At 49.6% G+C, this 24,395-nt stretch overlaps 8 protein-coding genes across 8 annotated transcripts; 5 read left to right on the forward strand and 3 right to left on the reverse strand.

Moving 5' to 3' along the window:
* Positions 1–1,922: 1,922 nt before the first annotated feature.
* On the forward strand, positions 1,923–3,650 carry aspB (septin AspB; the record flags this gene model as incomplete). The annotated part of the gene is made up of 3 exons (XM_043294854.1): positions 1,923–2,400; positions 2,487–2,953; positions 3,015–3,650. The coding sequence occupies 3 exons, from the start codon at positions 1,923–1,925 to the stop codon at positions 3,648–3,650; spliced, it is 1,581 nt and encodes a 526-aa protein (XP_043150789.1).
* Positions 3,651–4,881: 1,231 nt separating this feature from the next.
* Aud_010012 (uncharacterized protein) lies at positions 4,882–6,074 on the forward strand (the record flags this gene model as incomplete). Its single annotated transcript, XM_043294855.1, has 4 exons — positions 4,882–4,949; positions 5,018–5,035; positions 5,220–5,443; positions 5,515–6,074. The coding sequence occupies 4 exons, from the start codon at positions 4,882–4,884 to the stop codon at positions 6,072–6,074; spliced, it is 870 nt and encodes a 289-aa protein (XP_043150790.1).
* Positions 6,075–6,984: 910 nt separating this feature from the next.
* Positions 6,985–8,460, forward strand: Aud_010013 (putative mitochondrial carrier protein; the record flags this gene model as incomplete). The annotated part of the gene is made up of 3 exons (XM_043294856.1): positions 6,985–7,197; positions 7,332–7,629; positions 7,700–8,460. 3 exons carry the CDS (start codon positions 6,985–6,987, stop codon positions 8,458–8,460), a joined length of 1,272 nt encoding a protein of 423 aa, XP_043150791.1.
* Positions 8,461–9,280: 820 nt separating this feature from the next.
* On the forward strand, positions 9,281–10,553 carry Aud_010014 (uncharacterized protein; the record flags this gene model as incomplete). The annotated part of the gene is made up of 3 exons (XM_043294857.1): positions 9,281–9,360; positions 9,416–9,691; positions 9,827–10,553. The coding sequence occupies 3 exons, from the start codon at positions 9,281–9,283 to the stop codon at positions 10,551–10,553; spliced, it is 1,083 nt and encodes a 360-aa protein (XP_043150792.1).
* Positions 10,554–11,177: 624 nt separating this feature from the next.
* On the reverse strand, positions 11,178–12,167 carry Aud_010015 (thiamine diphosphokinase; the record flags this gene model as incomplete). Its single annotated transcript, XM_043294858.1, has 3 exons — positions 11,178–11,822; positions 11,885–11,964; positions 12,044–12,167. The coding sequence occupies 3 exons, from the start codon at positions 12,165–12,167 to the stop codon at positions 11,178–11,180; spliced, it is 849 nt and encodes a 282-aa protein (XP_043150793.1).
* A 932-nt stretch (positions 12,168–13,099) lies between these two features.
* On the forward strand, positions 13,100–14,254 carry Aud_010016 (coiled-coil-helix-coiled-coil-helix domain-containing protein; the record flags this gene model as incomplete). The annotated part of the gene is made up of 3 exons (XM_043294859.1): positions 13,100–13,298; positions 13,468–13,840; positions 13,918–14,254. 3 exons carry the CDS (start codon positions 13,100–13,102, stop codon positions 14,252–14,254), a joined length of 909 nt encoding a protein of 302 aa, XP_043150794.1.
* Positions 14,255–15,229: 975 nt separating this feature from the next.
* On the reverse strand, positions 15,230–19,188 carry Aud_010017 (regulator of nonsense transcripts 2; the record flags this gene model as incomplete). Its single annotated transcript, XM_043294860.1, has 9 exons — positions 15,230–15,327; positions 15,378–15,522; positions 15,574–15,879; positions 15,943–16,221; positions 16,278–16,435; positions 16,484–16,775; positions 16,840–18,965; positions 19,050–19,094; positions 19,170–19,188. 9 exons carry the CDS (start codon positions 19,186–19,188, stop codon positions 15,230–15,232), a joined length of 3,468 nt encoding a protein of 1,155 aa, XP_043150795.1.
* A 2,001-nt stretch (positions 19,189–21,189) lies between these two features.
* Positions 21,190–22,786, reverse strand: fhdA (putative transcription factor Tos4; the record flags this gene model as incomplete). The annotated part of the gene is made up of 2 exons (XM_043294861.1): positions 21,190–21,216; positions 21,272–22,786. 2 exons carry the CDS (start codon positions 22,784–22,786, stop codon positions 21,190–21,192), a joined length of 1,542 nt encoding a protein of 513 aa, XP_043150796.1.
* Between the last annotated feature and the right edge of the window lie 1,609 nt (positions 22,787–24,395).

Genomic DNA, 24,395 nt, shown 5'->3' on the forward strand with positions numbered 1-24,395 from the left:
GTCATAATTATCAGCATTGTTTGTCTACGATGAACAATCTAGTTATGTATGCAATATATAAATCTCTGTAAAGCTACATTAGAAGCAGCAGTCAAGTCTTTGGCTCTGTGATAGTTCGAACCGCTACTTGTTCTTTATCAAGCACTACCTATTAAATTTTCGCTTCTAGGTTAAGCGTCCAACCTGACTCATATCGTTTAATCAAGTGCTCTCAAACCCTGCCTGCAGATTTGTACTACATCCTAATACTGCTGCTATGTTACCTTACTGCGCAACGGTGTGTGTTGCCAGTGGAATAGTTCTGTATGCCTTGAAGAACCTGGAATATAAGGTGGATATATATTGATGATGGCACCATATCGGTAAATTCTTATCTTCGCTAACTCTATCCCGATCTCAGAGTATCCCCGAATCTGGCAAAACAATTGCATAAAGGATATAGCAATCAAAATATGAATATTCACTTGCCCAGATTTCAACTTTGCCAAACCAATCCGATGGACCATCCATGGTGGGAATCTGATTCTGCCTCAGGCCGCTCATCAAGTTAATGATTGGCTGGTGGTTAAATTTCCGTTCGAATATCGACGGGAGGTTCCATGGGAGGCTGTTGTTTACCCCTGATTGAACAGGTAACCGCAGTACCATCAGTATTATGGAGTACACGTACCTTCAAGGGGCCAGACAGAGATGGCTCGCTAAATCGTACATACACTTGATATGAATGAACTGATGGGATGTTGTCAAATCGGGGGAAAATTCTTGGTATCAGTAAATCGTATGCGCTAAGCTATTTATAAGAGCCGTGGGGGCTCTTATTGATTGTCGGACCATAGATACCTATATAGTTGACGGTACAGTAATGTTCTGAAAGCTGTAGGATCAAAGCTCGAGGTCATTTCAATTGTTCCAGAGCAACGTAAAAGAAGTCCTAACTCGATGTTCTACACTCTGTAGAGACGCGTCTTTTGAATAGAATTGCGCTGTAGTTCACTATTTTTCTGAATTTCTAAATCTTCTCAGTAGTCAGGAAGCGTTCAATGTCTATGGGGACAATACTCAAAGCAAGGATATCTCCAGCCTTTAGAGAGGTAAGCTGTGTAGAATGGTATAAATTGATAAGTCTTTTGCTCAAGCTGCGTGAGATTCATGCCTGAAAGGATTAGATAGATCAATCAATACTGTTTTGTTTCTCAAAACAAGTAAGCTTGAGGCTAAGATTCTGCTTAATTGAGCGAAGTGCCCCTTTCTTTGGCGGATTGGCAGTATCTAGTTAGTAGTATGGCTCGCTCCAGCGACCACCTTTCTTCGACCTCCACCCTATCACTCTCCACAGGCCCAGTTTCCCCTGGTTCTTCATATTATTGTTGCTTCACTTCTCTCGTTCAACGCCCCCTTCCTTTTATTTGTACTCAATAATTTTCCCTTCATAGTACTTTATTTTCCTACAACAGTTATTGTGTCTACCTTTTTCCACACCGCCGTTGAGCTTGATTGGGGTTATTCACTGTGATCTTCTGCTCGTGGTTGACTGATTCCGCCCTTTGCCAGTGAACGGTGGTAAGTTAGGATAGCACTTCCGGGGCCGGAACTCCTCCCTACTTCTGCAAAACCTTTGAGACCGAGGCATCGATTTATTTATTGCCCTTGCTCCCTTCTGTGCCCCTCCTTCCCCTAGCTGCGTGCAGTAGGAACCGCTGTTTGCTAATTCAGAAGGCGCTATTCAGGGGAACTTCCTTCTTGACGCTCGCTACCTTGATTGCATCCCACGCTCGCTTCTAGAATCAACGGATAATTTTTACAATGGGTAAGCCCGCTTTCAATATTCTTTTGCATCGAGCTACATTCTTGTGTCAATCTGTCCGCCAACTACCCGTCAATTCTCACTTGTCCTCCTGAGTTCTACGTGCTACAATACAACGATGTCGGTGGCCTTGGAGAATCCCACTGTGGAGGAGAACTTATCACTAGGATCCTCGAGTCCGACCGTCAGTTCGCTGCAACAGAAGCCGGGACCGAATACACTTTCACTATCCTCTCTCCTGCCAGGGGCCTATCCGTCTGGAAGTGATGGCCGAATCACATATAACTTTGCTGACTCTTCTTCGGATGATGTAGCTTCACCATCCTCTCCTGCCAATGGCACTCCCGTGTCTGTCAAGGAATCACCTGCACCTAGCAGCCCAGGATCTCCTTACGTTGAGCGTAGCAACCCCATGGGTGCCGGCAACGCTCAGACAGTCAGCTCCAAAGATCCAAAAGCTGTGGCTCAAGCTGCCACGGACATGAAGAACGTTGTTCGCCGCAAACTGACTGGCTACGTTGGTTTCGCCAATTTGCCGAACCAATGGCACCGCAAGAGTGTGCGCAAAGGATTCAACTTCAACGTGATGGTTGTTGGTAAGTTTTCTCCGACTCAAATTCGGAAGCGACGCCAATTCTGAAGAAAAAGGAGCCCATCATGGATTGCTGACTTCATTGGATAGGTGAATCGGGTCTTGGAAAGTCAACTCTCGTCAACACTTTGTTCAACACCTCCCTCTACCCGCCCAAGGAGCGTACCGGCCCGAGTCACGACATCATCCCGAAGACAGTCTCGATCCAGTCCATCAGCGCAGATATTGAGGAAAACGGTGTCCGTCTTCGCTTGACTGTGGTCGATACTCCCGGCTTTGGTGATTTTGTCAACAATGATGACTCGTGGCGCCCTATCGTCGAAAACATCGAGCAGAGATACGATGCCTACCTGGAGGCGGAGAACAAGGTTAACCGCACAAACATTGTCGATAACCGTATTCACGCCTGCGTCTATTTCATCCAGCCCACCGGCCATTCGCTGAAGCCCCTCGACATTGAGGTCATGCGTAGACTGCACACCAAGGTCAACCTCATTCCTGTCATTGCCAAGGCCGACACATTGACCGACGAGGAGATTTCCCTCTTCAAGCAAAGAGTAAGGAGCACGCGCTTTTCATTGATCACAAATTGGTAACTAATTCTGTCGGCCCCTTTAGATTCTCGCAGATATCCAGCACCATTCAATTCAGATCTTCGAGGGACCACGCTACGAGCTTGACGACGAGGAGACCATCGCCGAGAACCAAGAGATTATGTCCAAAGTTCCTTTTGCCGTTGTTGGTGCGAACGCCGAGGTCACCACAGCTGATGGCCGTAAAGTGCGTGGTCGTAGCTATCCTTGGGGTGTCATTGAGGTCGACAACGAGGAACACTGCGACTTTGTCAAACTGCGCCAGATGCTGATCCGCACTCACATGGAAGAGCTCAAGGAGCACACCAACAACTGGCTCTACGAGAACTACCGGTCCGACAAGCTTACCCAAATGGGTGTCGCCCAGGACCCAAGCGTGTTCAAGGAGGTCAACCCAGCAGTCAAGCAGGAGGAGGAGCGTGCTTTGCACGAGCAGAAACTCGCCAAGATGGAGGCAGAGATGAAGATGGTCTTCCAGCAGAAGGTTGCAGAGAAGGAAAGCAAGCTGAAACAGAGCGAGGACGAATTATACGCGCGACATCGCGAGATGAAGGAGCAACTGGAACGAAACCGCCAGGAGCTGGAAGAGAAGAAAGCCCGGCTCGAGAGTGGAAGGCCAATCGAAGAGAAGGGGAAGAGGAAGGGCTTTTCTCTCCGTTAAAGTTTTACCGCCTAGTGACTGGATCTCTGATCTTTTTCTTCAAAGAGCACTACCTTGGAACACCAGAGGTATGCAACGCCATCGGAGACCTACAGGTGTCTCTACGTTTGATCCTGCACGACTGTTGATTAATCGAGCGCTCATTTCGACTTCTCTCCATTCTCGTGTGTTTATTTGTTTCACCACGCTCCTTGAAACTTATCTTCCTCGTATCTGCTTCTTCCGGTAACGACTCTACCATTTAATTACGCGGACGAAGAAAAAGAACTCCTTACCCTTTCTTTTCGTTTTCCAGCAAGAATCGATACTCCATCAATTGAGACTTGAATGGAAGATGGGTTGGAACGTGCGAACCGCGAGCGGACGAGTAACTCGTCTGCTTGCTCGAGTTGTCCTCTGCTATGAATGAGCAAGGGCTGTGGCCCGCTCAGGTCGAAATCAGCTGTCTTACGCCCACTTTCCACTTCGCCGTCATGTACTTTTCGCCTACGTTATACCAGGTGTCTGCCTCGTTCCTATTCCCCAATGTGGCCAATCACTCTTCGTGACATTCTATTCTCTTGCCCTCTTTGCCCTTTTCGTTACACATTTTAGTGAAATACCTCACCCTCGACCATCCTTCTCGATGCCCTGTTTCCTTTACAGTCTGCTCTGTTCTAGTTGTCAATTTTAAGTTGTTGTCAAAAGTAATCTCGGTTCTCTCGCTAGATTTCTTGCGCCGTACTTGTTGGGGATATGATGTAGTGGAGCACAGAGAAGCGACCAACAAGGAAGGAAAATTAAGAAGAAAAGCAGACGAAAAACTTGACGGACGACGATAATCAGACTTGTGTACTCGCACGGTCGTTCAAAAACTTGTATAGAAGAAGTTGAGGTTTGCATTGAACTCGGCCAGCGGTTGCATCATCCCGAGGTAGCACTCGACGTCACTGCGAACAATGACGAGGCGGAGTAGAGCCGCACAGAGCTTCCGGCCCGTTCTCCAGCTAAACCACTTCCACTAATATAGACTAGACGCACACCCCAAGTCGCAACATCTCCCCGCCCAGCCTCCCCTCACAGTTTGTCGACGGATTATCGAGCCTGCCAGCCTCAATTAACTGAATTTTGCCCTAATACCGAAAAATTGTCTCTGCTATTCCATTGCCACCCCTCTTCACAGTACCTTTCCGTCCTTCCTGCATCCTCCGCCTACGCAACACTTTAGATAACAACTATCCACACAGCACTCATGGCTCCTCCACCTCCCTCAAACTTGCCACTTCCTGAGAGGCTAAAGGCTCTTGTTCAAACGTTACAGTATGTGGACTGCACTGCACATTGATCTCATTATTTGGGTACTGACGAAGATGGCGTGAACCCTATAGATTTGCTTGGTTTGTTGGGTACGTCACCGCTCATATTGCAAAAACAGCACTCGATCCGCCCCGTTAGTGACTCGGATTATGAATTTATTTCATTCTCAATTTGCTCGGCGTCGTCAACGCATATAAGCCCTGCTATTCTACCACCAGGGCCCTTTCAAAGAAGGCAGTAGCATTAGCTGGCAGGTTCACTGACCATCTATAGGCACGTGACGCTTCTCATCTCGGTTTTCCGTTATCTGTTGTCCTATGTCACCTTCAACTACTACTCCTCTGCTGCACAGGTGACTTATCGCCTGGCGTTTATTGCGGCTGCTGGAACATATGGAATTGTTGTGTACAAGGCACACATCGCCCGAGGCCGCCTCCAGGGCAGCGTTCCCAGTATTGCGTTGAAGCTCGCTGGAGACGAAAATGTCCAGTACCTTGGTGAGTGGTTGCTCGGCAGTTCATTGCTACAATAACTTCTCGGACAACCTTGGCTTACGAAGTTACGTCAGGAATGGCTTTGGTGTGGCTCTACTCTCGCCAGATCCCTCTGGCTCTGCTTCCCTTCAGCGTCTACTCCGTTTTCCACGTTGCCACCTATACCCGAGCCCACTTGATTCCTACTTTGCAGCCTCCTAGCCAGGGTGCGACTGGTGTAGCCTCTCCATCCTCCCCTGGCTCTCCCAAGCCTGCTGCGAAGCAGTCTCCTTTGGCGGATACCATTGGGAGATTTGTCAAGCAATATTACGATACCAGCATGGATCTTGTTGCCGGGCTCGAGATGGCACTCCTCTTCCGATTGGTGGTATCCCTACTCACCTTCTCCAAGGGCAGCATCGTTCTCTTTATCCTCTATCTGGCTTTCTTCCGCGCCAGATATTCCCAGAGCTCTTTTGTCCAGCAAGCTGTCCGTCATTTCACCGCCAGAGTCGATGCCTCAGTCTCTCACCAGAGCACTCCTCCCGCAGTTCGCCAGGGTTGGGAACAGTTCAAGAACGTTGTGCGCCAGGGATACGAGACCACGGATCTGAGCCGCTACACCTCCGGCGCTGCTGCCAAGAAGCCCCAGTAGTCCGGATTGTTGAGAATGCTCGCAATGTCTGTAATGAAGAGCGGTTCCAGGGGGATCCTGTCAAGTTTCTCCTTCCTGGGAGTTTCTTGGGGCTGCTTTCAGATATGTTGCGTTCGCTGATGATTTCTTACGAATATAAGAACCATTGGTCTGGCGATGATCAGGCCTGGCTCGTGGTTTTGAAGATAGGAGCTGGTGGTGAAAATTATGCGAGAATGGCCGAAGTGTGCATGGGGAAGTGGGCATAGGACGTAGCCTCCTTTTGCTCTAGTGTTTCTTGCAGAGGTACTGCAACTCTTGGATGTGCAAGATGCAATGAGATCTTCAATGCATCTTATACCCTTATTCACGGTGCGATTACATTGTCGATTGTCGTTAGTCCTCTATTAGCCATTTGCACTGTTTTGGTTGTATCGTTCTAAATAGGCATATCACGTCTGTCAACCGGCTTTCGGAAGTTCAATAGTGATATTAGGATTTCTTGATATTCTTGCCGAACGTGTGCAATCCTACTAGTTGTCTTCCTTAAAAGGATTAATATTCTCCTGGGTTGAACCGGAATGGTGCCTGAGGCGGTCACAGGGTTCGGGCGGCGGAGGGAAGCGGAAAAACCGTCCGAAATTTTGGGAACTTTTTGCGGTGTTTGCTAGAGGCCGATAGGAAGAAACAACCACCCTTCTCATCTTGTTCGGCATATTGAGAGGTGCGATGTCACCGATCCTCGCCTCTCCATTCCCTTCAAATTTTGTATAATATTGAACTGTATTCTTTTGCGCTTGACTCTCACTTTCGCTCTGATCTTCCCGTCATCTTCGCTTGAGGTGGCGTGCTGTCTTAAATCTACGCCGCCGCATCTCAACGCCCGTGGTCTGGCCCGCACCACGATCTGGTGGATTGCGGTGTCCTTGCAATGAGCTTGACCTCGCGTGTCTTCGGCTTGTTTTCGACGACAGAGACATCTACACCTGGTTCAACTACGTCGTCATCATTCTCGCAGAACGCCAAGAGCGGCGGCAATAATGCTTCTCAAAATGCTAGTCCGATGAAGAGGGAAAACGGTGCTCCTGCAAGACAAGATGCTTCGATGGATGAAGAGGAGGAGCCCCGTCCTCCATATCTGCATGTATGTCAATATAGTCGCACTCACCTGGCTCGTGATGAATGGGGGTAGTCTGCGTTATCGCATCTGAGTGGAAGACCCTCTCGACGGGCCCTTTTATCTTTATGTGCTGATGAATGGATTTTCTTTGAATACAGGCAATGCTTGCCGGAGGTACCGGAGGCACTTGCGGCGACATGCTTATGCATTCGCTAGATACGGTCAAGACTCGGCAACAAGGCGACCCTACCTTTCCTCCGAAGTACACCTCCATGACCTCATCGTATGCGACCATCTACCGACAAGAAGGATTTTTCCGCGGTCTTTATGGTGGTGTAACCCCCGCCCTCCTTGGTTCTTTCCCAGGAACTGTCATTTTCTTCGGGACATATGAATTCACCAAGCGACGGATGTTGGATGCGGGGATCAACGCGAATGTGGCATATTTGTCTGGAGGTATGTCGGAGATGATCCGCTGGGAAAGTTCGACGTGCAATCATGTTGACATCCTTTTTTTCCTCGCTAGGGTTCATCGCAGACTTGGCCGCTTCTGTTGTATATGTTCCCTCGGAGGTGTTGAAGACACGGCTGCAACTCCAGGGGCGCTATAACAACCCTTACTTCAATTCTGGATATAATTACCGCTCGACTTCAGACGCGCTGCGAACGATCATTCGACAAGAAGGGTTTTCTGCGCTCTTCCATGGGTACAAGGCTACCATTTTCCGTGATCTACCTTTCTCAGCTCTTCAGTTTGCTTTCTACGAACAGGAACACCGCCTCGCAAAAGAATGGGTGGGGTCTAGAGATATCGGTCTGGGGCTAGAGGTCTTGACTGCTGCCACGGCTGGTGGAATGGCAGGCGTGATCACTTGCCCAATGGATGTCGTAAAGACTCGAATTCAGACACAGCAGAACCCAGATGCTGTCAAGCCTTCTTCCCCTTCGTCTAAGGTCGCCGCTGAGCACGCTTCTACCAAGGAGTCTCCTCGGCAGCATACTTCAAGCCAAACCACATCGAGCCTCCGGACTCACTCCCGGCCGATATCCACCGGAGGAGCTTCTACTTCCGTACGGGCCCCTGGAACGCCTCGCCTGGACACCTCGTCATTCTTCACTGGTTTGAAGATGATCTACCAGACTGAAGGATTTTCCGGCTGGTTTCGCGGGGTTGGCCCACGGGGCGTTTGGACCAGCATTCAAAGCGGGACCATGCTGGTCATGTACCAGTATCTGCTGAAGCAGCTCGAGGCATGGCAGACTACTGGGGAGACGGAACCTCTTTAGTCGAGCTCCTCATCTTCAACTAAATAGAGGGGGACCCCCTTGTAGATATATTCGCATCGCAGCCTGAGCATATGTGTGTGCCTTGGCAGGCTATGTTTTGCAGGGCGTTCTGGCGGGGTTGTGGCATGTTGATTTCCTTTCCCCTTCTGCATCGGACCAACCTCTCCTCGCTTTGCGCATCATGACAAGATGACAGAAATCATCACTGTCATCGTTGCTATGTATATGTACCATTTCTGGAGAGGTCTTGGTACGGCATTTGTTTGTTTCTTTCCTCTCCCGCATAGACTCTTAGACGGTGCCTAATTATTCAATGTGTACCATAGATCAATCCTCTCTTTCTCTTCGGGTATCGAAACAAGATAAAGAACCCCAGTAGAAATAGAATGAATGAACCGTGTTCTCGAGAATAGATCAATGGGAAGAAAGAACAAAGAAACGTAATGAGAGGATTGAATGTTGATCGCTCCCGGGCCAATGACGGCGAGGCTGCCGAACCGCGCGACCACAACAACCCGGGCTAAATGTAAACAAAGCGCCCCCAGCCCCACGAGTCACCCCCTCAGGCAGTCAAGCCTTCTGTTGTCTCCGGCGGTGATGCAACCATCTCTGTCTCTCTCCATCCCCATCTACTTATTAGATTGAATCCCTCGATTTCCCCTGGTTTCACTTTTGTTTACCTTGTTTGCTCCGTGAACTCGGTACCGATCTCGATAAGCGCTCCAGTATATATATAAACAACCCATCCCTTACTCTGTGTTCTGCGCCCGTCGCATGGTCCCCACACTCTTGGTCTACCCGTCTACCCGCGCGTATCACCATGTCAAACGGATTGAATTGGCTGAAGAAGCTACGCAGGTCTGAGGTCAACGACCTCGCGCACGCTGCTGGACTTGATGAGTACGCTCCCGGAGTCCCAGTATAATAAAATAGAGCGCTTCTAATCTGTGCGCAGCTATGCGGATTACAGCAACAAGGACGCGCTGGCCGTCGCGCTCGACAAGTTTCTCCAAGATAACCAATCTATCCTGATCAATGTTCCCGAGTTGAAGGAATACTGGACGCGCGCGTCGTCGTCATCGCCCGGGCGCGTTACTTCCCCGGTCAAGAAAGCTGTTGGGGTCGACCTCACGCCTGCCCCGAAGAAAGCTACGGCTGCCGCACGGAAGGCCACGCCTGGAACAACGCGTAGGAGGCAGACACAGCCAAAGAAGGAGGATGTTGAAGCGACGTAGGTGTCTACCCTCTCATGTCCTTTCTAGCTCCTTGTCTGTCGCATTGCTGCGTTGTCACGTGGCCGGCTTTCGCGATACCTTGGATATGCGCATGTAGCATTAGCGACAGTTTCATTGACTTTGCTGCGTAGGGACGACTCGGAAGCTTCGGTGGCCTCGACGCCGAACCAGGCTGCCATTGCTGTAACCAAGACCCCTGTGCGCTCGCAAATTACTGTCGAGCCTCCACTATCGCCTGCTTTGGTCACAGATGCGATTGACCGGCAGACCGCCGAATGGCGCGAGCGCATCAACGACGCGTGGGTCCGTTCGGGCGTACAGGAATCCTCCAACTGGGTGCGCTCGAAAATGAGCAGCGTACGGGCTGTGGAGACCATCGTGATGGCCGTTGAAGGCGTTTTTCTTATGAAAGACCTCATCCCCATCCGTTATCTGACCACTATCCCTGCTGTGCCGGCGATCAATAGCCCTGAGTTCGCTCTCAGGGTACCCGATCTCTTCATGCTTGTGGATGGGGCGTTTTGGGCCCCGTTCTCCCTGTGGCTGCTTACGAGCTACCTCCTACCATTGCTCTTTGCTTACTTTTTCAACATCAGCTTGCAAGCAAGCGGGAGTCCCGTGCCTGAGACGCGCAAGGGCCACAAAGCGCGTCCTGAGTTCGATCCGCTCAGTTTCAATATCACCAAAGCCGTCATTGCGTACGTGGTTTATGCGCATCATTTCAATTTTATGGGTCTATACAGCAACTTCTCCATTGAGAGGGTGAATGTATCCGTCCCCTTCCACTGGCCAGGCATGCTTACCACTGCTGCAATTGGGACTGTTGGCACTCTCTACGAGGCTATTCTTCGCAAGTAGATATAGATATATATGCTTCGATCTGTGCTTGTCATTGTCTTGCGGCGGGGTCCGCTCTAGGTTGCGTTGGATGATGCGTTCTTACGCGGTTGGCGCAAACTTTTCGGCCTCATGAGAAGCAATATATCAGCAAATCAACGGTAAGAAAATGATGGAAGGGCGAAGAGGGTCGGACAGTTGAACAAGGAGGCTTCTCGCTCCACTCAGGTGTCAGGATGAGTCGAAGCTCATTTCTTGGATATCTTCTTCTCGGGGTTTAATATGGCGTGATGTCTGTCTGGGTCTTGCTGCAGTTTTTGGTCCTTTCTGTACTCGCTTCAGAGGGAGGCGCCTTGGTTGTATCTCTGGATTGTCGTCTTCTTGTCACTATACTCAGTATATTCGATCCACTTTGTTGGTTTTGGTGTCACGGAATCAATTGATTAATATATTAGTCTACGGCTTTCAAACATATGGAATCTCGCAGTTCTAGCCCACAGATTCGGGATAACCGACGTCTTCGAATCAGATTCCTATATATTGTATCTTGGGTATATATACATGTGTCAACCACCGTCCCAGCGAGGGTCTATTTGAACAAACAGAAAAGAGAAAACAAAGCAACTTCGGAACTTGGAGACTCCATCAGCGCATCCTCTTAAATCTTTGCGCTAGCTCCAACGTAAATAGAACAGGAACCCCCGTGTCCACAGTCACCTCATCAGCTCGGATATGATTACTCGTACTAATCTGGCCTCCAATCTCAGTCAACCAGTCCTTAACATCCCACTCAAATCCACGCGTCGTGATCCTCGCCGGTCCTGACAGAGGAATTATCCCGACGTTCTCCTCCAGCATATAATATTCCTCCTCTGCCTGCTTAGGATACACACCAGGCCTTTTGGTTCTTGCCGTGCAAATAGTGTGCCTTCCCGACTGCAGAATAAACGTGATACTCTCCTCGGAGACCAGGTACAGATCCCCCATGGCCGGCTCTCCAGCTACCTCCCTCGTCATCATATACAGATGATGGATCTGCGAGAACGCCTGGTCGACTCTCCCGCCCAGGCCGCCCATAATGAGAATCTCCAGTTGCGCAGACGGCGACAGCGTTGAAATCTCGCGCTTAGCGATGATCTCAGCTGCCTGCGCGCGGAGGTACTTGAGACACTTGGTGAAATCCGTCGAGTATTGATCCGGATCCTCAAGGACGGGGACGCCCAGGCCCTCGTAGTGCGAACGCACGGAGGGGCGGATGGAGTCCAGATCGCCGATTATCATGTTGGGTAACTGGGTTCCGGCTTGTTAGGTCTGCGGTGATGCTGTCTTGGTGGTAGAACAGGTGGTTTTACCTCTTGGGATTCCCTTCCCTGCTTGTGCATCATGTCGTAGAAGCGGTTTGCGCCGCCGTCGGCGCAGATGGTGAAGCATGCTTGGAACGAGTTAGCTAATTCGGTTTTGATTATGCGGGATCGTGTATCGAGGGTTGCACTGTGCGCAGGCACATATACCATGTTTCTTCAGGACTGCAAAGGCTCTTTCATTGATTGGCTGGTTGAGGACGAGCAGAGCAAATGGAGCAATGGCTTCGCTGGAGTCGCAGAAGAATTGAGTTGGATCCCACTCGGTTGACATTATCGCTTGATAAGTTGAATTTCCAGGATGATTTGATCAGTTTCTCGTCTGGGGGGAAATCGAGCTCAATCTGTGTCTGGCTGCACTGGTATTCGGGCTGGAATGGCGATACAATGATGTTCTTACTGCAGTGATGTCACCCACTGGCATTCAAGGGTATCTCAGTATCTCTGGTAAGACAGGCGATCACTTTCCCAACTTGAGACCCATAAGTGCTGAATTTATCTTTGGGGTTGGGAGAGATTGAGTTGAAGAACGATTCTCTGCCGCAATTGGGAAAAGTCTACCTTTACTAAAAAACTGTATGGAGGGGCTTAACCTGGATGTAGTAGATTTCAAAAGGGACTGGTGATGGTTGATCTGGCAAGCAGAATGGCTTTTCATACGAGAGAATCTAGCGAAGAAGCCTTGACATTGACAGTTTCACTTCTCATCTACTACTACACAAGATTGGCAGGTTAGTCTTCGATCTTGATGTTCTCATTCACATCATATATGTATCATTATGGCATCCCAACTTTCATTAGCACTAAACATCTCTCTTTTATTTCAGAGATTAATTTTACATAACAGCCTCATAAGCATCAAGTCAGTCATCAAGGTCATGAGCTGAAGACTGAATTAATCAGCGCAGCTCCTATAATGGTAAGCACCTGCAAAAAGAAGATGATGGAAGTAGATATGGACATCATCTGATTGGCCAGATCGAAACGTGACCACCCACCACACTCTCAAAGTGGAAATTTATGAGCCTCAGGCCAGCAGGACATCACCAATTCGTCCACATCGTCTTTCTCTCCGCTTCGCGCACCGGTCTGGCCGGCCATATCCTTCTCAATTCGATTTCGCATACCGATTGAATGTCTGCATAGTCGGTTTCGTATTTACTTTTCATATTTCTTTGCTTCATTTTCTCACACCCCTTCCGCATCATGTTCCGTCCCGCGACCAGAGTTCTCCTCCGCGCGCAGGGTGTCGCAGCCCGCGGCCCGGCCAGCAGACGATTGATAAGCACTGCTCCCCCGAACACCAAGTCGAGGAGTTGGAAGAATACCGCTGTCCGTCTGGGGTTGGCCGTCGGAGCTGTATACTACTATAACACGAGCAATGTCTTTGCCGAGCAGCCGTCATGTATGTGCGAAATCCCGGTTGTGATCGTTACCTTTGATTCGGTTATAGCTTTTTTCCTTTCCTACCCAATTAGGACCTTGCGTCTGAACGAGCAAGATTCTGATAATAGCAAACTGCTTTACACATGTAAGATGAATCTCATACTAATTGATCTTGGTCAACGACACAGTCTCCCTCCGCTCCAAGCAGAGCACACCGGATTCTTCCGATGAAACCCACCCCCCAACCCTCGACTCCATCAAGCCCAGAATCCGCGAAGAAAGACAAGCAGAATCGAAGGCCGTCTCGCAACCGGATGCGCAGCCCACACAGCAAGAGGCCCTACCCGCCTCAGAAGCCGCTCTGATGTCGCCCCAAGAACTCGAAGACGAAGCCAGCCAGGAAGCCGCCTTCAACCCCGAGACTGGCGAGATCAACTGGGACTGCCCATGCCTAGGTGGCATGGCTCATGGTCCTTGCGGTGAGGAGTTCAAGGCTGCGTTCAGCTGTTTTGTGTACTCCACAGAAGAACCCAAGGGCATGGACTGCATTGACAAATTCAAGTTCGTTCTATCCTGACCTTCCTGGATATATCGCTCGGGATGCAGTCATGTACTAACCAACGCTTCTAATGTGACAGGGGCATGCAAGAGTGCTTCCGGAGGTACCCCGACGTCTACGGTGCCGAGCTCGAAGATGACGAGGAGGCCGACGCTGCAGCTGCCACCGCAGCCGGCGTCTCAGAACCCAGCGAGCAGCCCGCTTCCCCCGCCGTCAGCACCCCCGCCGCTGAGATCGATGCCTCCTCGCACCCGGAAGAAAAGCGGGCCCGCGCAAAAGACGTTCACGCTCAGGTGAAGTCGGAAGTTGCCGAGACGGCTGAGCAGGCTGAGAGCGAAGACCTCATTCCCAAGGCCTGGCACGATACCGAAGGCAAGAACGGCGATGTCACCAAGGCCCAGCAGACGGAGAAATGAGCAGTCCCAAACTTGATAGATTAATACATGTGACGAGCAGAACAAAATTTCTCTCGTAACAGTTGAACGGTCCAGAAAGGGTGGGACGTGTGGGATTCAGGCCGTGTACTACTATACCTTCATCGCTCTCTTTCCTGCACTATCTCCTAACGGAATGACCGATATTTCCTTTCCATCCGTCTGGGTGTTCTTTTCATCATCTCCATTTTGGTCTGCATCTGATTCTTTCTCTTGATTACCCTACTCCATCATGTAACTTATTGTACTTTATGTTCTGGCCATTCAGCAAGAGGAGCGATAGAAAATAGAGCCTTTTGTGGAGTTACCATAGCCCCGTATCATGTGTCTCTGATCTATCCCTACGGGGTTCGATAATATGAGTTCGGATAAATCAATACTTCGTTGGACTATTGCAATCTAGTGTTCAAGACACGCAAAGCGGATAGATGCTTCAGCTGAAGACGGTGACCCGGCTCCAGCCTCATGACTTCTCCTTGTCCGCGCTTGCTAAGCAGCGGCACCCATATCTTGCTTCCAGTTTTCACGGACTCAAAGACTGGCATTTTAAAGCCATTGTCGTTTGAGTTGTGGCGATTCGACCCCACAAGACAAGACCGTAGAGCATAATAGCCCGATAACGACCACAACTATCCCCGCCGAAATCCAATCCGTGACATCAACCATACCATACGAAGGCTATATCATGCTCCTCACAAAGACTTCTCGATAGTCGAGTAGCATGGGCATGGAGTGTTTCCAGTAGTGTACGCTGGGTACATGCGGAGGTAAGACAACACTAGATGTCCAAGGTCAAAATCACACGACGTAGTGATACTCAATGGCCACTCATCAGAAGTTCGCTGGCGATAACGAAGTTGATGCGCAGAAGCGCACTCAACCGCCTCAAACATCGACCGATGAGGGATTATGGAGCAATGTGCAGCCGAATAAGTCCAGCTGTAGAACAGAGGATCACTACCAAATGACATCGCTGAGTTGGAGCTTTCTAGACCGGAAAGCTGTGCGGTTCGAGCCAGGCTTGTCAAGCTTCGGGGGGGTACGCTTTTCAGGCACTAAACGCAAGTCAGATAACGAACACTGGCTCGAATAGAGCGATGCTCACCTTCAGTATTGTTTTCAGCCTCGTTAGTCATTTCGTAATTGAGCACCAAGTTCTTGATGCGTTGCTGCTCTTCACGGTCCGCTTGCTGCTGACTCTTCATGGCAATTGCAAAGCTGGAGTCAGATGGGAGATCAATTGTACGAGTCTATGGCTTGTTAGCAACATGAAATGCATATGGTTAAGAAGTGCAACAAACCTGCTGCTTATTTCCCTTCTTTGTCATCAAAGAGAAGGCCATTGTACTGGTTCGCTCGGGAGGCGCTTCAGTCACTGCATCACCCGCCGAAGCCTCACGGCCGGCACGCCTCATGGGCAGAGGAATATCGAACACAGCCTTGCGTTCGAACCGTCTAGACTCCATACTCTCCGCCATCATTTTCTCGAACTCGCGCTCAAACTCAGCCTCAACTTCAGGATCACGCTCCTCCTCCTGACGAGTGACAAAGATCTGCTCGTCGTCGGATTCACTGTCAGTATCTTGCTCGGCATTAGGGCCAGAGACCTGTATTTATAGCGTCAGTGACGATTCTTGGGGCAACCTTGCCCTGATGGACGTGAAACTCACTTCAGCTTCGTCGCTCGACTCTTGTTCTTCTTCAGCCTCGGGAATTGCATCATCCTCAAGACCGTCATCAGACGAGCTGCTTTCTGCATCATCTTCATCTGGCTCCATAGGCCTCTCGGAATCCTGAGTCTTGTAGTTCTGGGCGACTGCTTCACTGAACAACTGCGTGGCTTCCTGCAAATCAGTCATCAACTTCCATTGAGGACGGGCCATAGCGAAGGTGTCCTGGATCAAGAATTCGACGTCCATAGGCAAAGGGTCCTTTGTAAGATAATAGTACTGCGAAAATATTAGACAACCACTCCTTTCGAAGACCGAGCGGGAAGAAGCAGTACCTGAAAGAAGATCAAGAAGAAATCCAACTTCTTCTTAGCAGAACCACGATCAAAACAGTGACCACAAGTGTCCAGCAGAGTGCAAACCAGGCGAATCCGGAAGAAATCATCTGGTAGATCTAATGGGTTGAGTTTTCCAGGAATCGGAGTGCCACCTTCTACATAATATGTGAGTAATAGAAAACAACGAATCCAATGATGCTTACCGTAGCCAAAAGTGACAATCCGGTACAACGTATCAAAGACCACGGGCGAGTCGATCATTTTGTAGTTGTACAACTCCCCGAGGTATTTCACTTCAGCTACACGCTTCTGGTTGAACTTGAAATCGTTCTGTTCGAGTCCCAGCGTGATCTGCTCAAGGATGTTGTCTACAACACTAATCACAAAGTCCTGGTGATACCTATAAAGTGCACTGACAAGGATAGCGAGAAGGTGGATATTGCCGTATTTGACCTTGACCGGCTTACTGAAGACACGCTCCAAGATATCGACCACCTGGTGAAAGAGATTAGCAATTTGTGTCGCTCGCACACGGAGAAGGGGCGTAGGGTGTGCTTACATCTTGTTCTTCCCAGTGGAGCTTCCGAATCGACTTCAGGATTTTGGTATAATTACGCTTGTTCATGTCGAGGTAAATCAGCTTGCGGATGTAGGATTCCATAGGCGTGCGCTCCTTCTGTTGAATAGCAGGTCGCGGCGGCGGGTCGACATAATACATTGCGTTCTCGATGATCATTCTTTCTTGCTGTCCCAGATGCTGGACTGTCTTCTTCCTGCCAAGCTTCTCTAAAAACGAGGCCATCCGCGGGGATGTTTCTGGATTCCGAAGCAGGTAGCGTCCGCAGTTTTCGAGAAGATGGCCAATAATCTCAATGTTCATGCGTGAAAAGTCGTCGAGGGAAACCTTGAAACAGTGAAAGATAATGTGCTCCGGAACAACACCGAATTTGGTCAACTCTGCGAAATAACGGATATTGGTCATCCGAACCTGGCCAAGGAATTCTTTGGACTTCCGACGTTGAAGACTGCGAAACTCTTCGTCGAGGTACGTTATTAGGCCTTGAGGAATATCCTGAAGATACTGCCCGAGGGTTGCAACCAGTCGAGAATAAAATGGCAGAAGATCGACTCGACCCTTTGGGACATCTGACACAGCCTTGATGAGCCTGTTCCTCGACGCCTTGGAGTTAAGAAAGCAAAATTCGAGTGCCAGCTGATCAACTTGGTCCTTTGTTTGGAGCTCAGGGAGTCTAGCCAAGAGAGCGTCTACCTGAGCTCCAACGGTCTTGCTGGCGATGGCGGTAGACTGATCTTCCGCCTCCGCAGCAGACTTCTCTTCCGGTGTTGGTGTTTGGCTTGCGTTCTCAGGCTTCTCTGCACTGGAATCGGGAGTAGATTCGCCGTCTGTCTTTTTCTTCGCAGCATCGTCGGAGTCGGACTTTTTCTTCTTACCATCTTCAAGCAGGACCGACGGTACCTTTCCCTTGAGATCAACCAAGTTTTCATAGAACCGGCGTTCCTCTTCATCCTCCCAAATACCGGGACCTTCGCCCTGGCCACGCAGGTATTCCGACGTCTTCACAAGGCCGATCCCACCACTCGAAGCAGAGTCAGCCGCTTCTTGCTCAGCCAAGGCTGGCATTTCCACTCCTAGAACCTCGCACAGCACCTGAGTGTTTGCAACCAGTTTCTCCAATAACTTGCTCTGCTTGTCAAAATTTGCTTGACGGTCCTCGAATATCTCGCCACTCTTGACGTAGACTTCCGCATTTCGACGACTCTGCGCTGCCAATGCTCTCTGGTCGCGAACGACGTGCGCCTTGACATCTTCGAGATACCGATTCAGAATACTCCTGAAGCGAAGCTGCGTCTTCTCCGGCACAAGCGGGGTGTCATTCTCGGCGGCCGTCGCATCGTCTCCACCATTCACTGTCTCTGAAGGAGCAACAGAGGTCGTGGTCCCATCCGCATCAACCGTCTTCCGGCTCTCGTCGACCAGATTCGCTCCGAGAATATCCCAACTAAAGCTCTTGGCAAATAAGACGGCAAGTGGCAGATTGGCATGATCACGGTCGTGACCAAGGAGATCTTTCAAGACCTCCAGGGGGAACGGCTCGGCTTCTTTGTCGTGATCTTTGGCTGCAGATGGCGTCGCCTTAGGCTTAGACACGGCGTCTGTCGCTTTTCCACCGATACTGACCACACCATCCTTGCCCTTGGCACCCAGGTCATCCGGTCTTTCGATGTCGTCCAGGGTCCTCAGAACTCCGACAAGCCATAGCTCCGTGACCACCCTAAGCAGTATCCGATGTCTGGAGAGCCTTTCTTTCTCTTCACGCTCGCGCAACTCCTGGCTGAGGGTTCTGAGCTGCGACTTGTCAGGTGTGCTGAGACCGCGACCTAGCAACCAACCGATTTGCCTCGTGAACTCGTCGGGTCCGAATCGCTGATGCAGTGCGCTTGTGACTTCCACGCCCGCGGCGATCTCCCCCGGGGACTTGAGTTTGCAGAGACCCTCGTAGCATGCGGAGATGATCTCGGAAAGGTACTTGTGGAGCGACAAAGTGCGGATATCAGTCAAGAAGGTTTGCAGGACTGGTGCATTGATTCCTGTTCGAAGACGCTTGATAAAGGCCGTATTCTTCTTCAGCGACGAATCAAGCGAACTGCTGACCGGAAAGAGATCTGTAAATTAGTTCGATACGTAGTTAGATTACTGTGAGAGGAAAGCGTCCAGCGGAGTTTGCCATTGAATGGGGAGGTAATTACCACTCTCTCCAACCCAGGCTCGTTCATTCAGGTCACGGAGCTCCCCTAGATATGCCAGAATTGTCAGATATCAAATAGAGCTTGGTTTGGCTCCAAGTGCTATGCAAAGAAAATGCGTACGCTTTCTCTGACGTTCCATCTCTTATTGCCGGCTGCTGTCCGCAGCGATTTTAACTGTCGTGGGGTCCTTTCTCAGAGTCCGAAAGGAAAGCGCATAAGTGACTTGAATGCCACATTGGTGAAGCACGGTGAAAAATGGCGCGCAGCGTATGGTACAGCTAGACGCCCTCAGTGCGTCAAGTTATAAAGTGTTTGTTGAAGATGAAGATGATTCTCTTATTTGCCTGACTGCGGCGGCGAAGTGGGATCCGAAGGCGGTCCTGGCAGTGAAACTGGACCCTTGGGATGTTACGGAGTTCGCCCTTCCACTTACTATAAATTCCAGCAAAGCGCTCTCTTAATGCCCTAACTCAGTGCGTTCCTTTCATTCTAGTTTTTTATTCCATGCAACTTAATGCAAGTATTAGAGAAATACTAGGATTAAAATTCCAGCATAGCGAAGGTGCTGTACTTTTTTGGTCATGCTCTTGCTTGATGACGGACTGATATGGACATCGCTTTTACTGTTTCTTGTGGTGAACAAACGCACGCTTTCATGTTCATAGAAATCAAGCCCTTTGCAGATGCCTACTGAGCTAGCAAGCTATGTTGTCCAACAGCAATCACCAAGAACAAGGCTCAAAAGATAGATTCAAAGAGACTGCTACATATTACATATCCTGCAATATCTCCGTGAACCCCGTCTCTTTCCCTCTCTCTGTTGCTAGCAGCCTAGACTGAAGCTCATGTTTCTGATCTTGCTCACTCCAGCTCTGTTGACGGTTGATCGTCGGCTTCCATTGCTTCTCCGAGGAGCGGCCTTGAGAACTGGCACTTGGTGGATTGGGAAGAGGCTCACTGCTTCGGCTCACGGACGGGTTTGCAGGGAGCAGGACAGTCTGAGATTCAGAGGTGGGTTCAGCGAACGGTCCTTGATGGCCTGTGGACGACATTGCTCTGTTGGGAGACGATGTTGTGGATAGAACTGGACTATACTACTGATGCGGGGCTTCTTCTGCCTTTGCCGAAACGTAATGGGTTAGGCATTAGTTCAGTGACTGTCAAGGGACATGACTTACTCAATTGAATATAACAATGACCGTGTTCCAGACACACACCAAAGTGAATTTAGATTAGCGAGACATAAAGAAAATCAGACATCCGTATGACAGTTTAGAGGGATTAATATAGGTGCCAGAAGAGTGACGGAAATGTCATGCTATGTCATACGTTGTGGCGACTGTGTGAAAGTTACATTGGCCGGATATTAGACTTTTGAGGTACAAGATAGTGACAAGTTCTTTATTTCTACCACAGCACCCCCCGCGAGGTACCTCTCTAGGCCCAACAGCAAATGATATCAGAGCGAGCAGGGATGATGCGTTATCGCCAACAATTCCTTGTATGACAATTGTCACGTGATACTAGTTATGAAGAGCTGATTCAACTGATCGGATAAAAAATGGATCGAAAGTGTAACAAGTACCTCTATGAAAGAAAGCAAATGGTTCGAAAGTCAGGACGGCAGGTAATGTAGTGATGAATACTTTTATTCTCTTGGACGAGACCTCATACCATACAGTTATTGAAGAGCCGAGCTCATCTAGTACATGGAAAGAGACATCTTTGCTGACAAGAAGCTTTGCAAAGACGCTCGGTCCACGCAATACTTTCAGTATATCCATATGAACGACAATGCTGGAACCATCAGCGTGCATCATAGGCCCGATCGTCAGGAAAGGGACGTGGTACGAAATCGCACGAGTACAAAAGAACGCACCTCAACTGTTTGAGGCGCAGATTAAACAAACAAGGCATCATACCTAGATGAGAAGAACGGTCCACCATACATCATACACCTTCATACAACATGAAAAAATCAAACAGGGTATGCCCACGCCACGCTATGCGAGTCCTCGAACTGCAAAAAACACAAGGAATAAACAGAGGTAATGGAACTATGTACTAAGAACGGTTACCGCAAATCTTTTAATCGGGATGTCGGCGAATACGACGCCATCTTGGACTTCACACAGTTGATTCATTTTGGCTTACGCCAGAAGTATTGCTGTACAAAAATTAGCAAATTAATAACTAACGATCAGTCAGGACCTGAAGCATACCTTATGTTGCTTTCGGCAGTTGCGAAGACCTGGCTTCCTGAGGTCATTCACAACTGCTTCACGTCGCATATCATCGTCGTCGAAGTCAGGTATATAGTAGTATTCGCTTTCAAGTGGTTTGCCGGCGGCATCTTTTCCTTCACGTGCAACCTTGCCAATACATTTGGTGGACTCTATGATGGCGCGAATTTCCTCGCTTGAAGGTCCCTGCTTGGACCGGTCATCCCGCTTCCACAGAGCCGGAGGAAGATTATTTAGTATAATTGAGAATGGAGTCGAAGACAGGCGGGAGAAAGCAAGTTGATTCGCCGCATGGTTCTGGATTCTCTCATAGGTCTCGTCAGTCAGTCCTGACTTGCGTTCCGAGCTGTCTTTCTCGGAAGGTCGTTGTGGCTGTTTGGGAGATTGAGTAGGCTGAAGAGGCCGAGAAGGGCGTGGGCCTCGCAGTGGTGATTCATCTGCGGAGAAAGATGCCATGCGGGGAAGGAGGTTGTCGCCGAAAGGACCGAAGGAGTGAATGATTGGGTCGTTCTCCTCGTCGTGGTCCGAGAATTCATCGGGTCTGCTAAGGTCGCTCAGATCGCTGGACTGCGAGCTTCGGAGAACATCCGCCAGACGTGCGGATTCATGGGCGGCTCGAGGCGATGACACATCTCGAGAAAGCTCACGACGAACTGGAGATGCTTCATCTTCATACACAACCACTGCGTTTCGCGAGCGGGTAGGAGTAAACAAAGGCGAGGATGGAGGAACGAGTGACTGCACCGCAGGTGACGGAGAGACGGGGGAAACCAGACGCTGTCGTTCGGCAAGGGGACTGCCTTGTAGGCTCCTACGAGACTGGTTGGGGCCTTTTGGTGTTGTCTCTTCCCAGGTTTGCTCTGAGTCCGTTGAAGCATAGTCCTTCCTTTCATTCCGTGGCCATTGCACGAGCACACGAGTATCGTGGACATCCACCATGATGTCCGCATCTTTGATATCGGACGTGAACGTCTTCCCTTTGGCCAACTCATATGTCTTGCCTTGGCAGAGAAGCTTAACCCCGTTCCACCCCATGCACATTATCTCCACCCTATCACGATCAAATGGGTTAGGTGCCGGTTTATAGGTGGCCTTGACATGAACCCTCGATATCATCCGATTGGCGGACAATTGGTGGTGACAAGATGCACTAGACCTCCCCATCAAAATGGGCTCTCCACTCTCAGGAAGCATCAGTGTTGGGACGGTCGACAATGGAGTGCGTTCGGAGCCTGACTGAGCAATAGTACGACGTGATGCAGACCGTGACAATGCCATCCGAGGCGGTGACGAGGACATGATATGGGTCGACGAGGTCGGGACAGGAGTAGGATAGGTTGATACTATGCCATGGCTATCGCGAGCCACACGCTTCTGTGGCCGAGGAAGGGAGGGAGACGAGCTCAATGGCTCGAAAGCAGGCAACAAGGACGCAGGACGCTTCACACCTACCACAGAAGCAGTGGCACTGCTCCTTGGAGGAGAAGACTCCATGATGCTATGGACTTTGACCAAATCAATTGAAAGATAAAAACAAAAGACAAAAAAAGCTTCTAGGCACCTCTAGCAAACTCCTAATGAGAGAAGATATTGACTGAGGTTCGCGTCGAGGCCGCGTAGGGGCCTATTTCTATGGCACAATAATCACAGGACAGCAATATAAAGGAAAGAGAGAAGCTTGTCCTAGACAAAAAGGAAAGAACTGAAGCTTCCCCCCAGGATGACGACCAGGAGGTTGGGAAGCACAAGAGAATTGGCCTGCGAGAAAGAACAAGTACGAGGCATAGAAGAAAAGGGTGAAAGTTGGTGTGTGGTGCAGGAATGCCTGCCGGAGCGGAACGTCTCGTCCTTCCAGCGCGGATTTGCACGCTTACAGACTGAGACGCGTTCGATAGGCGCCGACAAGGGCTCAGAAGCTCCACCGCTAACCTCGCGCAGCCTCACTGAAAGGCCATTTCAAACTATGTGTCGTACTGCATGATTCTCCTTTAGATTCTCAAGCCAAGCAAAAGATAGAAAGGGTGAAGCATGAGCTGATAGAAACCATGCCTCAATGGCTCATACCTGCATACAAGATCTGTGTTGTGTATGCAAAAGGCGCGTCCGCCGCGTCTAGCCTCATATGCTCCCGCGTTCTATGGTTCGAGTCCCCGTGACTCGCGCATGATCACGTGATATATGGTCAGCCGTCGGTCAGTGCCTGCGCCGCTTTGCTGGAATGCGCGCTCCATTGGATGGTACCATGCATTTTTGTTCGTGCCTTGCTTAGTCTACCTACTGATGACACCCTGGAAGATGTGAGGCCAGCAGCTTGGGCCCATCTAGTTGAAAAGCAAATTTGACAAGAGAGATAGTCCCTGTCATTCGGACTCCCTCCAAGTCTAAGGACAGCAGCAGCGGTGTCAGTATCTGCCAAAGGAGCTCTTTGGCATAGAAATGACTTAGTTCCGTGCGGCATATCATAGAACATGCCTGCTACCGTGGTACTCAAGCCAACAGGAAGCATTTCTAGGATTCTATGTTTTCGTCTACTCCCATTTACACAATGCGTAGGTACTCGCAGCACGCTGCAGCAGCCATCACCATACTCCCAGCCTTCCATCCCCAACTGATGTTGTCTTCTCCACCCAAAGAATACAGTGTATTACCATCAATATTGCCAACTGCTCACTTTTGCATGTGTCATGCGTATCGCAGCCAAACTGTACTGTGGTGGAATGTTCCTCCCTTATATACCTCTTTACAGTAGGGTTTATTGGGCTGAGCCGGGAGGATACGCAAGATGCACATTACTTATGTCTAAAATTTGCTCCAAGCTCAGTGCAAAGGAGATGGTTACATTCTAAGTATTTGGAAAATTTGAACATTTCGCACAACGTAAGACAAGAGGCGGACAGTCATTGACAAGACCTCTGAAACACGACAAAACATGCAGGAAGCGACACTGTGCAATTGAGATAGACGAGGGTAAATAAACCGGGATACTTGGCTCTGAAGTTGGAGAATAAAATTTAACCACAATGTCTCTAACAAAAGGTCGAAGACATGACAAGATGTGACAAGAACTTGAGTTCACGCCACATAAGGTAATATAGTAAGATAC

Source organism: Aspergillus udagawae, assembly GCF_001078395.1.
Source record: "Aspergillus udagawae IFM 46973 DNA, scaffold_8, whole genome shotgun sequence".
Taxonomy (NCBI): Eukaryota; Fungi; Ascomycota; class Eurotiomycetes; order Eurotiales; family Aspergillaceae; genus Aspergillus; species Aspergillus udagawae.